Source organism: Giraffa tippelskirchi, chromosome 1 (genome assembly GCF_054371585.1).
Source record: "Giraffa tippelskirchi isolate mGirTip1 chromosome 1, T2T-mGirTip1v1.2.pri, whole genome shotgun sequence".
In the NCBI taxonomy this organism is placed as follows: Eukaryota; Metazoa; Chordata; class Mammalia; order Artiodactyla; family Giraffidae; genus Giraffa; species Giraffa tippelskirchi.
The window spans coordinates 198,050,330-198,064,710 of NC_137275.1; the positions used below are offsets into that span (position 1 = coordinate 198,050,330).

General features: G+C 37.5%; 1 protein-coding gene across 18 annotated transcripts in view; it reads right to left on the reverse strand.

The window, feature by feature from the left end:
- FANCC (FA complementation group C) overlaps positions 1–14,381 on the reverse strand; it is a 303,173-nt gene that overhangs the window by 202,297 nt on the left and 86,495 nt on the right. For 17 of the 18 annotated variants that reach the window (XM_081522609.1, XM_081522765.1, XM_081522735.1 and 14 more), the window contains 2 exons: positions 3,883–4,125; positions 1,114–1,198 (listed from right to left, as the gene is read on the reverse strand). In XM_081522609.1, coding sequence (XP_081378735.1) covers positions 1,114–1,198; positions 3,883–4,047 — 250 coding nt within the window. In that variant the 5' untranslated portion in view covers positions 4,048–4,125. The remainder of the gene's footprint in view (positions 1–1,113; positions 1,199–3,882; positions 4,126–14,381) is intronic. The other variant, XM_081522724.1, reaches the window with a different exon arrangement.

The following is a 14,381-nucleotide window of genomic DNA, read 5'->3' on the forward strand; positions in this document are numbered from 1 at the left end:
TTATTTAACTTATATGCAGAGTACATCATGAGAAACGCTGGGCTGGAAGAAACACAAGCTGGAATCAAGATTGCCGGGAGAAATATCAATAACCTCAGATATGTGGATGACACCACCCTTATGGCAGAGAGTGAAGAAGAACTAAATAGCCTCTTGATGAAGGTGAAGGAGGAGAGTGAAAAAGTTGGCTTAAAGCTCAACGTTCAGAAAACTAAGATCATGGCATCTGGTTCCATCACTCCATGGGAAATAGATGGGGAAACAGTGGAAACAGTGTCAGACTTTACTTTTTTGGGCTCCAGAATCACTGCTGATGGTGACTGCAGCCATGAAATTAAAAGACGCTTACTCCTTGGAAGGAAGGTTATGGCCAACCTAGATAGCATGTTTAAAAGCAGAGACATTACTTTGCCAACAAAAGTCCGTCTAGTCAAGACTATGGTTTTTCCAGTGGTCATGTATGGATGTGAAAGTTGGACGGTGAAGAAAGCTGAGCGCCGCAGAATTGATGCTTTTGAACTGTGGTGTTGGAGAAGACTCTTGAGAGTTTCTTGGACTGCAAGGAGATCCAATCAATCCATCCTAAAAGAGATCAATCCTGGGTGTTCATTGGAAGGTCTGATGTTGAAGCTGAAGCTCCAGTACTTTGGCCACCTCATGCGAAGGGTTGACTCATTGGAAAAGACCCTAATGCTGGGTAGGATTGGGGGCGGGAGGAGAAGGGGACGACAGAGGATGAGATGGTTGGATGGCATCACCGACTCGATGAACATGGGTTTGGGTAGACTCCAGGAGTTGGTGATGGACAGAGAGGCCTGGCGTGCTGCAATTCATGGGGTCGCAGAGAGTCGGACACGACTGAGCGACTGAACTGAACTGAACTGAACTGACACATCTGTGTGTGTTTGTATCCATACACATGTACACAACATATATGGACAACAATAAAGGATGCCATCTTTGTAAAAGCACAAGAAATACATTTGATAAGTTGTTTCATGAAAAATAAGAGAAAGGCTTATCATTTAAAGCTTTGAATGCTGTTAAACAATGCAAAGATTAAAATTATCATTTAAAGATTGGATTTTGAGAAGAAATGCTTTGGATTCTTACCGTATGCTAAGATCAAAGGATTCCAACAAGATTTTGCCAACAGCTGGCAAATTGTGGGGAATCTTTCAGTGATTGTATTTGAATCCTATAAAAGAAAATTATATTTGGTCAGTAGAAGGACACTACACAACTCAGAAAATACTAAACTGTCATTATAGGTTGAGAGAGCTTGAATGGTTCTTATTTCGTGTGTATTTTACAAAAATAGGTGAAAAACAGATTAGAGAAGATCTGAAGATCTGTAAATAAATAATTCTAATAAAGTTTAACAAGCAATCAGCATACGTTATCCTTAAAACAGGTCACTAAAACTAAGAATTACACCAAGTTTAGGAAAATCAATTTTGTTGCAGAATTAACTTTATTTTGGGCTTCCCTGAGAGCTAAGTTGGTAAAGAATACACCTGCAATGCAGTAGACCCCAATTCGATCCCTGGGTCAGAAAGATCTGCTGGAGAAGGGATAGGCTACCTAATTCAGTATTCAGTATCCTTGTGGCTCAGCTGGTAAAGAATCTACCTGCAATGTGGGAGACCTGGGTTCAATCCCTGGGTTGGGAAGATCCCCTAGAGAAGGGAATAGCTCATGAAATGAAAAGATGCTTACTCCTTGGAAGAAAAGTTATGACCAACCTAGACAGCATATTAAAAATCAGAGACATTCCTTTGCCAACAAAGGTCCGTCTAGTCAAGGCTATGGTTTTTCCAGTAGTCATGTATGGAGGTGAGAGTTGGACTATAAAGAAAGTTGAGCGCCAAAGAATTGATGCTTTTGAACTGTGATATTGGAGAAGACTCTTGAGAGTCCCTTGGACTACAAGGAGATCCAACCAGTCCATCCTAAAGGAGATCAGTCCTGAGTGTTCATGGAGGGACTGATGTTGAAGCTGAAACTCCAATACTTTGGCCACCTGATGCAAAGAGCTGACTCATTTGAAAAGACCTTGATGCTGGGAAAGATTGAAGGCAGGAGGAGAAGGGGACGACAGAGGATGAGATGGTTGGATGGGATCACCAACTCAATAGACATGAGTTTGGGTAAACTCCGCGAGTTGGTGATGGACAGGGAAGCCTGGCGTGCTGCGGTTCATGGGGTCACAAAGAGTCAGACATGACTGAGCAACTGAACTGAACTGAACTGAACCCACTCCAGTATTCTGGCCTGGAGAACTTACCTTTAAATTTATATACTTTATCCTTAAACCAGCTCATTAAAACTAAGAATTATAGCAAATTTAGGTAAAATCAATTTTGTTGCAGAATTAACTTTATTTCACTCATATTTAATTCAAGAAAGGCCACTTTATTCAAAAATAACAAAGACTGCTTAACAGTGAAAAAATTATGGGTGATTAATATCTATCTAACACCATATCTTCATCCTCATTTTTTAAAATTCTAACATAATAGGAGAACTTCCTGAGTCAGCTCCAGTAGCACTATCTCAAGTAAGGACAAGAACTCTGGAACTTGTAAAAAGAAATAAGAGCAGCCAAAACATACAGATATGTATCTCTTTTTATTATTATTGTGATTACTATATGCTAAATGACATCATTCTTGTCTACAACAACCTAAAACCTAACACACAAAAAAATATCAACCCAATAGAAAACAGCCTAAGGTTCAAACATACACATGGCCCTTCTCCCACTTTTTTACCTTTCAAGAAAGTTCAAAAATGAAATAAGACCAAATTAGGATAATGTACACATAAGCTGAAATGATAAGCATTTCCTACTGCTGAAGCAATAAATTCTTCACATCTGTCTGAGCATCAGTGTCAGCCTTGGACTTCCCAGAATCACTTTAAGGTCAAGTTACAAAAGTCTTGTTTAAAAAGTTAGCATTAGTTGTTCATACAGACTGCAACTTTTCTTCTACTTTCTAGAGACATGTGAACTCACATCATCACTATGAATTATTCTTCAAATTTCCTACTTGCTCCTTTTATTAAGGAAAAAAATTTTAACATAAGAATACCTATATTAAATGATAATTTTGCTTCTCATTTTGAAATTAGAAAGTAAGTATAATGTTTTCATAATATAAATATGCACTAATTCACAAAAATATCTACTGCAATAAAACTAAGAAATTTTATGTCAAAACAAAAACACATCAAATTTTAAACACAATAACTTATATAACAATAGTGAAGATACTCATAATCTTAATAGTCACAAGAAAAGTCCACTTAAAATATCTGGAAGAAGAGATCTTAAATTTTATCATCTCTTAGTTGAGCCCATTTTAGAATAGAGTTGAGAAAAGAGTAAGCACTTCATCAAACTCTTCAATATTTAAGAGATACAAAGGCCTTTAAAAGAACCCCAATTATGACCTGACAAGAAGTGTCAAAGTCTTGTTTATTTAAAAACAACCTGATTGGTCAGGAAGTCTCATGTGACAATATAACTAATCAAGAAAGAAAAGACCGAAGTCATAATAAATCAGACACTAGCAAACCACTTCCTGTCTCCATTAGTTCAGTTCAGTTCAGTTCAGTCGCTCAGTCGTGTCCGACTCTTTGCGACCCCATGAATTGCAGCACGCCAGGCCTCTCTGTCCATCACCAACTCCCGGAGTCTACCCAAACCCATGTCCATCGAGTCGGTGATGCCATCCAACCTGTCTCCATTACTTACAGGTAATTATATGTTAGGTCAATACCACAAGTCCCTGACTGCATTCAGGCTTAATGAAATCTGGTGAAGAGTTCCTGATGTCACAAAATAACATTATTACTTTATTTTGGTCCACTACTCACCATCTCTTTCAAGGTTTCATACATCTGCCTCAGGAAATCCTGGAACTGTGGCAGGTGAAGGCAGATATCTCGCTGGGTTTCCAAAGTGGAGGCCTGGGTCCAGACAGAAAGCTTCTGCATCCAAAACTGATAATCAGAAGGCTGGCCTGCTGAGCCTTCAGCCATCTCAGAAAAAGGGACGAAGTACTGTGCCTTCACAGTGGTTGGCTACACACTGAAGAAAACAGTGAAGATATGTCAAACCTGTAAGAAAGAGGAGGAAATAAAACATTTAAGAAAGAATCTTTTATCAGTGTCTTCACAACCACTGATGAGTTTTTACCGTGGATTACAAGGAGGATTACAAGGGACCAAAATAGCATGCCTTCTGTGAAGTCATCTTTGAGTTATTTTAAAATGTGTCACCCAGCTGTATCTCCAATTTTTACCATCTGAACTTTTTATCATGAGTAATATCATTACACTAAAAGTCATTGTACCTCCACAGGCACATCGCTAATTAGGTACAAAAAGCACAGCTGATAATACTTTATATCTTCTTTTTAAGATTGAGCTATTTTTAAATGTTCTGAATATGAAGTTCATTTGAGTATTTTAATGTAATGGGAAATCAAAAACATCCATGGAAGTTTCATAATAGTCTGTGTCTAAGAAATGTTTTTGAAGTTCTTATGTTTTATATGCATTTCTGGCTTCTCATTTAGGTGTTAAAAAAAAAATCTCTGGGCATTACTGTCTAATGAATTTTCTTCCTGGTTTCTCAATTCTTAGAAAAAAGTAAAATAATTCATTCCACATGCACGGATTTAAACAATCTGCTTAATTTATTTATAGACTGCTGTATATGCTTGATCTCCATTCACAAGAAGAAATCATATTTTGGTAAAGTAAGATAAACTCTAATTACTGGGAAGGTATATCTGTCCTAAGCGACAGAAAATAAAAACTCATAAACCTGACTACACATCTGAAGAACATGTTAAAAAGAATGGTAGAGTTACATACACAGAGAGCATGTGTCTCAGGCAGAGTCGGGTAAATAAACTCCAGGTGCCTCACCACCATCCCAGCTCCTCACCACCTACACCCCTGGGAAACATACGGGGGAGAGAATGAAAGGCTGCCTTCAGCAGGTGCCGGCTTTTACAGACTCCTACTTTCCTGGGGCAGGGATGATAGTCAGCTATCTAATTTCAAAAGACTACTCTGCAAGGGGTGAGCGAGTTTAAATCTTCAAAAGCAATAATTAACAGATAAAATGCTCCCAATTAAATGCCAAAAACATCAACAAAGGAGGTTTTTATTACTAAACAAGAAAGTAAGAAAAAAATAAGAAGGTCGTACAATTTGGCTACAGTGCAAAAGAAAAAAATCTAGACCAGGAAGATGAAAATTTTAAAATAGTACTTAAAATTTAGTTTCGAAAAGTACCGTAAAGTTTTTTCAAAGTGTAATAACAGAGAGAATATATGCATACTATAAAATGGCACCTAATAGTCAAAAATCCAGACATCTGATTATTCTCTCCCATCATCTTCATCCAAGCCATCACCAATACTTGTTCATTCTACTCCTAAAATAAATATTCATGCTTTCATTTGACCTCATTCATTTCTTTCCATTTCCACTGCTGCCGTCCCACCCCATTCCTGTCTATTTCTTCCCTTGAGTCTTCTATCTAGTCCCACCTGTTTCTCTCCAATTCATTTTCTGCACTGTCGACAAAAATAACTTTTCCCAAATGTAAATCAGACCCACTCCTGCTTAAAATCTCTTCGATACTTTCCTTGGAAAGAAATCTCAACTCCTTGCAGAAATTATCCCAGCTCCTTCCAGAGTCTCTAATAACACCTTGATAAACAGAGCTTCAGCACACCCGCCCACCTCCTACATTGCCTCTGCCCAGCTGACCAGAGTCCAGTCAAGGCCTTGCATCTATTTACCAACATATGAAACCCTGCTTCCAGGTCTTTCTGCTGATTCCTTCACAGCTCTTGGCAAATCAGTTAATTACTCTGAGTATTTATTTGTTCACTCACTTACTATCTCCTCTACTGGTAAATACATCCCTGTCGTCCCTGAATTTAGCCCATGCATGGCCAATAATAAGTGTTGAATGAGGGACTATTTTTCAAAGTATAGTTCTAAGCTAAATGTTATAACAAAATGCTTTTTCCAGATAGAGCAATTTTCAAAAGGTAACTCCCTCAAAAAAGAAAATTTGAAGGTATTTTTAATATTATTTATGTAAAATTTAATTATTAATATCCCATTTTATAACTACAGTAATAGTAGCTTAAATATACAATTACTATGCTTTTGGCAATACATTAAATACTTTTTGCAAACTAGCTAACTTAATCCTCACAACAACCCTGTGAAAGGGGTACTACTATCTTCATTCTACAGAGGTGCAGAGAGATTATGTAATTGCCCAAAGAAAGATTCTGTAAAAGCCAAAGGAAGTAACTGTTAGTAAACAGCAAAGCTATAGTTGTAGAATCTATGCCCTTAAACAAAGAAATAAACTGAAGAAACAAACTGATGAATTTCTGACATGTTTCACATGGCTGTAGATGTAAGTCAGTTTAGATATTTGAAGACATCAAACTGAAAAACTTCTTGATAGAAGAGACAAGAAAATATTTAACAAAATTACAAACAACCTTCAGTTAGCAATGGGAATGCATCTGATTTAACTGGAAAAAGCTTTAGAGATCATGCAGTGTAGTGGTCCTGGATGCTCTATTTCACAGCCTATCTGGGGAGGGGTGGCACTGGGAGCAGCGTGATGGTAGTGATTGTGAAATGGGTGGTGCTCTGGCTGTGATGGTAACAGTAAGGGTGCTCCTGACATTTCGTATCCCAGAGTCAAGGACACTGAACACACTGCAATGCATTGGAACAGCAGCTCAAAAGGAAAATGGTCTTCCCCCAGAGGCCAGTGATGCCCCAATTGAGAAATGCTGACCTAATCTGAACATTCTGGAAAGGACATCTGTTGGTTTTGTCTGTTTACCATTCCTCCTCCATTTTTAGTTATAACATCTTATTCTTCCTTTAGGAAACTATCTCTCTTACATTCCCCAAGTCTTGGCAGATCCTTTAATCATTTTATGGTACCTATGCCATCAAGCCAAGGAGTGAGAGGATGATTCAAATTTAACAAAGTAGACTCTCTGCTGGGAATCTGAATCTTCAGTAGATTGTGATAAGGGTGGAATTAAGTCATCCAAAGAGTCTCTTGATCTAGATCTCTATGCATGTCCTTAACAAACTATGAGTTTTCAGCCTTCTCTTTGATTCTGCCAGTTACCTAGGAGCCTTCCAATAATAATATTTTTGCTTAAATTAACCACTGTTGGTTTCTGTGATTTTTAACACAAGAACACAAACTGATATCTTTGATGTTATACAATATCTGATACAAACTGATACCAGATAGTGGACTGCAGACAACACATCTTTGCAGAAAGGAGGGGAATTTAGAACTGCTACTAGGCCAAGTCAGGTAAAATGGCAGTGAAACTCCTGTTCCTATTATGGAATTGGAAACCAGAAGTCCATGGAAGAAGGTAATACAGATCAGTGAGGCATCACCTTCACACAAGGCCCCTGAATCATTAAGATATTCTAGTAGGAATGGCTAAGTGAAACCACTGGATATCAAAACAGCTGAACATCTGATGATTTGCAGAGAACCCCACTTCCCAGATGAGAGGCCAATGAGTCTTAGTCAGTGATATTAGGTTGTCATAAACATAATCAAGTGGTTACTCCAACTCAAGGTGCACTTGTAGACGTGAGTCCTAACTGGGGCAAATTAATACCCTTGGCACCTAGAATTCAGTTATGAAGCTGGTATCTCCATTTCTCCATGGGAATAAACTGAGGATATGAGAAAGCAGTTGCCTTGTACCTGCCTCAGAGATATCAACCCCAGATACAGCACATTACACTGGTCTACCACAGTGAAGATACCAGGCTGACAGAACCTGAAAAGTATGAAGATACAGGTGCATTGTCTGTATTCCATATGGTGGGATACAAATTCCATGAACATACAGGGTCTGCCACTTCAGAAGTTTCTTATAATCCAATGATCTGTGTCAGATGAGAATGTGTCCTTTAAAACGAGGATACAAGTACCAGAGGTTGTCTCCACTGTGGAGACCAAGGCAGTTAGATGATAAGTGCAGGAAAGGAAATCTTCTTAATTTTACTGTACACTTTTTTGCACTTTTTCAATTTAATGCCATGTGTACTAGTTACTGACTCAAAATTAATAATAAACAAACAAAAATAAGGTGAGTGATAACTGCTGTACCTTATACCCGCTAAGAGGCAAAATGCTTGGCTGATACCTCTGGGATTCTGAAGGTAACATGTACTACATGGGTTTCAGACCACTCATGGGCTTATCCATTTGCCGGAAAAAGAGAAAATATGGGTAGGACCCAGAGCAACAGTCACTGCACAGCTTATCTGTCCATACTGAAGTGCTCTGCCACTCAGCTATGACCCAGCTCTGGTCAGCTATGACACCCTACGCTCTTGAAAGCCTGTGTGGAAGATCTGGATTCTGGGAAAAGCTTATAGCAGCCCTCAGCGACTAGACTGATTTCCAAGCCACAAAGCTGGGTGCACCCAGCAGCACTCTATCATCATGTGCAAATTATGCCTGCTTGGTCAAAATGTACGAATGAGGTTTCTGGATGCTATCTGTATACGTCTTGCTTGCTATGTCATATAACTTTTAAAAATTCCCTTCTCTTTCATTTCCCCTTCTACTACTGCATATATAAAGTATATTATTAGTGGAAAGATTTGCTAAAAATCTATAATTTACGGAAAATAACAAAGATGGGAGGAGGAACTGACATTATCCAGAACTCCTGGACTTGAAGCTAAACGCATTAACCAGGCATTACTTTGAATTATCTCCCTTTTTGGAAGGAAGAGAGAGTTAAATTATGTTACTTGAAAGTGTTTTGAAAATTCTGTGTATGGAAAGCAATAGGTTTGAATGTCCTGAGTAACCAACATGAGACAGTGGATATATCTGTTGTTTTTCCCCCCAACACCCTATCCTGTTCTTTTAATGTGTAGTCAGCCCTCCTTATCTGTAGGTTCTGCATCCATATGGATAGAAAAAAAATTTAATTCCACAAGTTTCCAAAAAAACAAAACTTGAATTTACCATGCACCCACTACTATATACATAACTTTTATCTTATATTTACAACTATTTATATAGCATTGACATTGTATTGTAAGTAATCTAGAAATGATTTAAAGTATATGGAAGAATGTGCATAGGTTATATGCAAGTATTATGCCACTTTATACAAGGGAATTGAGCATTTGTGGATTTTGGTATCTGTGAAGGTCCTGGAATAAAACCCTTGCAGATATAGAGGGACAACTACATATGCACCTCACTTTTGCTCTGTAGAACTGCCCTTCTCTTCTGCACAGTTTTAATGAGACTAAGGTTTGCCTCCTCAGAACTGGAAGAGTTACATGGGTATAACAGATACAACTAACAACTAGGAAACACACTATACAGATAAAACAAGTTTATACACTTTTCATCTGACATAAACCATATACTTTCACCCAATAAGGAAAGTAATTTATAATGATCTCACTTAAAACACAAATTATGGGGCACAAGTGAAATTCTGTTTATGATGTTTATTTCTTCTCTCTTTTTTGGTAACTGTTCAATGAGTATGTTTTAGTATACAAAAAAAAAGTAGAGACAACAGCCATATGCACCCTATGTACCCTTAACCAGTTCAAACAATTACAGAGATTTTCCATTTTTAAAGCAAAGCACAGATACCATATCACTTTACTCAAAATACCTTGATTTATATCTTTTTTTTTTAAGACTTTAAAAAAGAGAAACTTAACTACATCTCTTTCATATCCGATAAAGCCACCAATAATATCTAATAGCCTTTCTATGCTCAGATTTCTTAAAAATTTCCCTTTATATTTGGATTGTTTATATTACCATCCAAATAACATCAACACATTGCATGCAATCAATACTGATATCTTTCCTTTAACCTATAACAAAACAATGTAAATCTATAACCTGTAACAAGTACCCCACTTTTATTTGTTTTAACCTTTCATTTAACCCCTGGAGAAACCAACACATATGACCTACAGAATCTCTCACACTTGTACACTGAGCATTCCTGTGGTATTGTGTAAGGTGTTTTCCTCTCTTCTTTATTGCTTATAAACTGATAGCTAGATCTAAAGAGTTCATTAGATTCAGAGTCAGTTCCTTTGCAAGAATATTTCACTTGTGGATTTGTGTACTTAGAATTAATTGAGAAAGTATACATAATATTTGGTTGTCTCACATATCATAATGTTGAAACTGATGAGTGGTTTCAGGTATTATCAACCAAATCCATCCATTGTAAAGTTCACCACCACTTTTTCCCTAATGGCTTTAGAATCCACTGACGACATTTTAGGTCCATTAGAGGATGATAAATACTGATTTTTCTAATTTTATCCATTCTCCTCTGTTTATATTTCTTGATGTTTAGAAGCTTTATATTTTTAGGGAGTCAGGTTAACAATCTTTTCCTTGAAACTCCAATGTATGTCTCTGCAATCTTGTGAAACTGACAAAAGTACTGCTAACCTTTCTCACTTTTAGTTAGCACAGGCCTTCTTTTAGGTTCTAGCTTCTCAAGAAATGGCAATGCCCTGAGGTTGAAAAACTGCAGTAAAATGTCTGCTCAGAACTTAGGACTTGCCTTCATCCCAAGATCTTAAACCCTTGAGTTGTGAGTACATTCACAGTTCTCCAATATCTTCCAAATATGTTTATCGGGCTCTTTTAGCCACTCTAAAATGGCTGGAGGTAAAATCTATAACAAGTTCTCTTGATTAACCAGGATAGGTGAGGCAGACAAAAGCATGATACAGACTACATTTAATGTAAACATACTTAGTTAATATGGAAAACTCAGCAGTGGCCACAAGACTGGAAAAGGTCAGTTTTCATTGCAATCCCAAAGAAAGGCAATGCCAAAGAATGCTCAAGCTACCACACAATTGCACTCATCTCACACGCTAGTAAAGTAACGCTTAAGATTTTCCAAGCCAGGCTTCCAGCAATACGTGAACTGTGAAATTCCAGATGTTCAAGCTGGTTTTAGAAAAGGGAGAGGAACCAGAGATCAAACTGCCAACATCTGCTGGATCATCGATAAAGCAAGAGAGTTCCAAGAAAACATCTACCTCTGCTTTATTGACTATGACAAAGCCTTTGACTGTGTGGATCACAATAAACTGTGGAAAATTCTGAAAGAGATGGGAATACCAGACCATCTGATCTGTCTCTTGAGAAACCTGTATGCAGGTCAGGAAACAACAGTTAGAACTGGACATGGAACAACAGACTGGTTCCAAATAGGAAAAGGAGTACGTCAAGGCTGTATGTTGTCACCCTGCTTATTTCACTTGTATGCAGAGTACATCATGAGAAACGCTGGGCTGGAAGAAGCACAAGCTGGAATCAAGATTGCCAGGAGAAATATCAATAATCTTAGATATGCAGATGACACCACCCTTACAGGAGAAAGTGAAGAACTAAGGAGCCTCTTGATGAAAGTGAGAGAAGAGAGTGTAAAAGTTGGCTTAGAGCTCAACATTCAGAAAACTAAGATCATGGCATCCAGTCCCATCACTTCATGGCAGATAGATAATGGCAGATAGATAGAGAAACAGTGGAAACAGTGGCTGACTTTATTTTTGGGGGCTCCAAAATCACTGCTGATGGTGATTGCAGCCATGAAATTAAAAGACGCTTACTCCTTGCAAGGAAAGTTATGACCACCCTAGATAGCATATTAAAAAGCAGAGACATTCCTTTGCCACCAAAGGTCTGTCTAGTCAAGGCTATGGTTTTTCCAGTGGTCATGTATGGATGTGAGAGTTGGACTGTGAAGAAAGCTGAGCGCCGAAGAATTGATGCTTTTGAACTGTGGTGTTGGAGAAGACTCTTGAGAGTCCCTTGGACTGCGAGGAGATCCAACTAGTCCATCCTAAAGGAGATCAGTCCTGGGTGTTCATTGGAAGGACTGATGTTGAAGCTGAAACTCCAATACTTTGGCCACTTCATGCGAAGGGTTGACTCATTGGAAAAGACCCTAATGCTGGGTAGGATTGGGGGCGGGAGGAGAAGGGGATGACAGAGGATGAGATGGTTGGATAGCATCACCGACTCGATGGACATGGGTTTGGGTGGACTCCGTGAGTTGGTGATGGACAGGGAGACCTGGCGTGCTGCACTTCATGGGGTCACAAAGGGTCAGACACGACTGAGCGACTGAACTGAACTTAGTTAAAATTGTACCCAATTTCAGTTCTATTTCAGACTACAGGGTTAAGACCAACCTTCCTGCTGAAAGTTATTCTATAAGGCTATGTGAAACATAAAAACATAATTCAAAAATCATCAAAGTAACAGCAAGAGAGTGTGGAATTTTCAGAGAAAGATCTTGGCACATAAAGTTTCACAGGCCAAAGGAGACTTCTCTGATCCGGCAGAGGTGGTTAAATGGCAAAGCAGCTCTTTTGACAACTTTACTAGAGAGTAAAAGTAGGAGGCCAGGTCTGTCAATGTGAGGTCCTGGTAAACCACCTCACACTGAGGATTGCACCCACAGAGATGCACCCTGAGACCATGGGTAACCCAGAAGTGAACTAGTCGACATATAGACTATAGCCTAGCTATGAAACCAAAACTTAACTAAAGTGGTCCCAGCTTACTAGTGCTGCTAGGCACCTGGAAGATGCAAACAACTCCCTCTCTGAAAAAAAGCAATATCATCATAGTTTTCTAATTATTTCTAAAATTAATTTTTCAAATACAACAAAAATTGCATAATTAAAGACAAACACACAGGAAGGGAAAAAAAACACATAAACAAAAGCCCCAAAACAATGAACAGAAACAAATACAAAATGAAACAGAGAGGGACTCAAGATAGTTCAAAAATGAGACAAAAATGGAGAAGCAGACACAGAGAATAGACTTATGGACATGGGGAGAGGGGAGGAGAGGATGAGATGTATGGAGAGAGTAACATGGAAACTTGCATTTCCATATGTAAAATAGATAGCCAATGGGAATTTGCTGTATGTCTCAGGAAACTCAAACAGGCGCTCTGTATCAACCAAGAGGGGTGGGGTTGGGAGAGAGATGGGAGGGAGGTTCAAAAGGGAAGGGATATATGTATACCTATGGCTGATTCATGTTAAGGTTTGACAAAAAGCAACAAAATTCTGTAGAACAATTATCCGATAATAAAAAAAATTTAAAAAATATAGAATAACTAAGAGAGTCCCTTGTGAAGATAAAAGTAAAAATTTCATCAAGAAACTAAAAATTATAAAAAATGACCCTGCAGACGAAAAAACAATACAGCAGGAATTCTAGAACTAAAAAAAAAAAAAAAAATGAAATGAAGAATTCAACAAATGGGTCTGACAGTTAAGGGATTTGATGGACTTGGAAGACATAGTAGAAGAAACTATCCAGAATTCAACATGGAAAGAAAAAACAACGGGAAGTTACAGAAGAATGGATAAGATAAATAGAAATATAGTGAGAAAAGGCTAGAAAATATATATTCAATGCAATGAAAGGAAGAAAGGACAAACTGAGAATACTACATCCAGAGAAAATATTCTTCAGGAATAAAAAAGTAAAAGAAAGACTTTCAGGCATATTGAAAGAATTTCTCACCAGTAAATCTGCTCTAAACGATGCTCTTCAGGCAGATAGAAATGACCCTAGGTGGAAGTCTAGAGATGTTAGAAGAAATGAAAAACCATAAAAAATGGTATATCATGGGAAATTTTAAATTAGTACTTATAGTATAAAATAAGAATAGTATCATTAGAGTTTTATATATATATATATATACACAAAATTTAAAATATACAAAACAATAGTACATACTCTAGGAGAAAGACAGACTTATAGAGTTCTAAAGTTCTTGCATTATCCAGGAAAATGAGGATAAAAGTGTTAACATTTGATTTTAATAATTCAAAAATGCATATCATAATTTCTATGCTAGCCACTAATGAAAGAATAAAAGGTAGTATATAAGTTTCAAGTTATCAGAGGAGAAAAATTTATAGTAAAAGACACTTAATCCCCAAGAGGGCAAGACTGGACAGAAAAGGAATACAAAATATGCAAAATAAATAAAAAAACACACAATAAGAATGGTTGACCTTAAACTCAAATATATCAGTAATTAAATAATATGCAAATGGGTTAAATTCTACATGCAAAAGCCAAAGATTATCCGTTTTGAAAATTTTTTAAAAGCTATATGCTATTATAAAAGACATATCTAAAACATAAGGATACTAGGATTACAGAGAGGCTAAAAGAAGAATAGGGAAAAAATACCATGCTAACCTAACCAAAATAATCAAACAGTTTC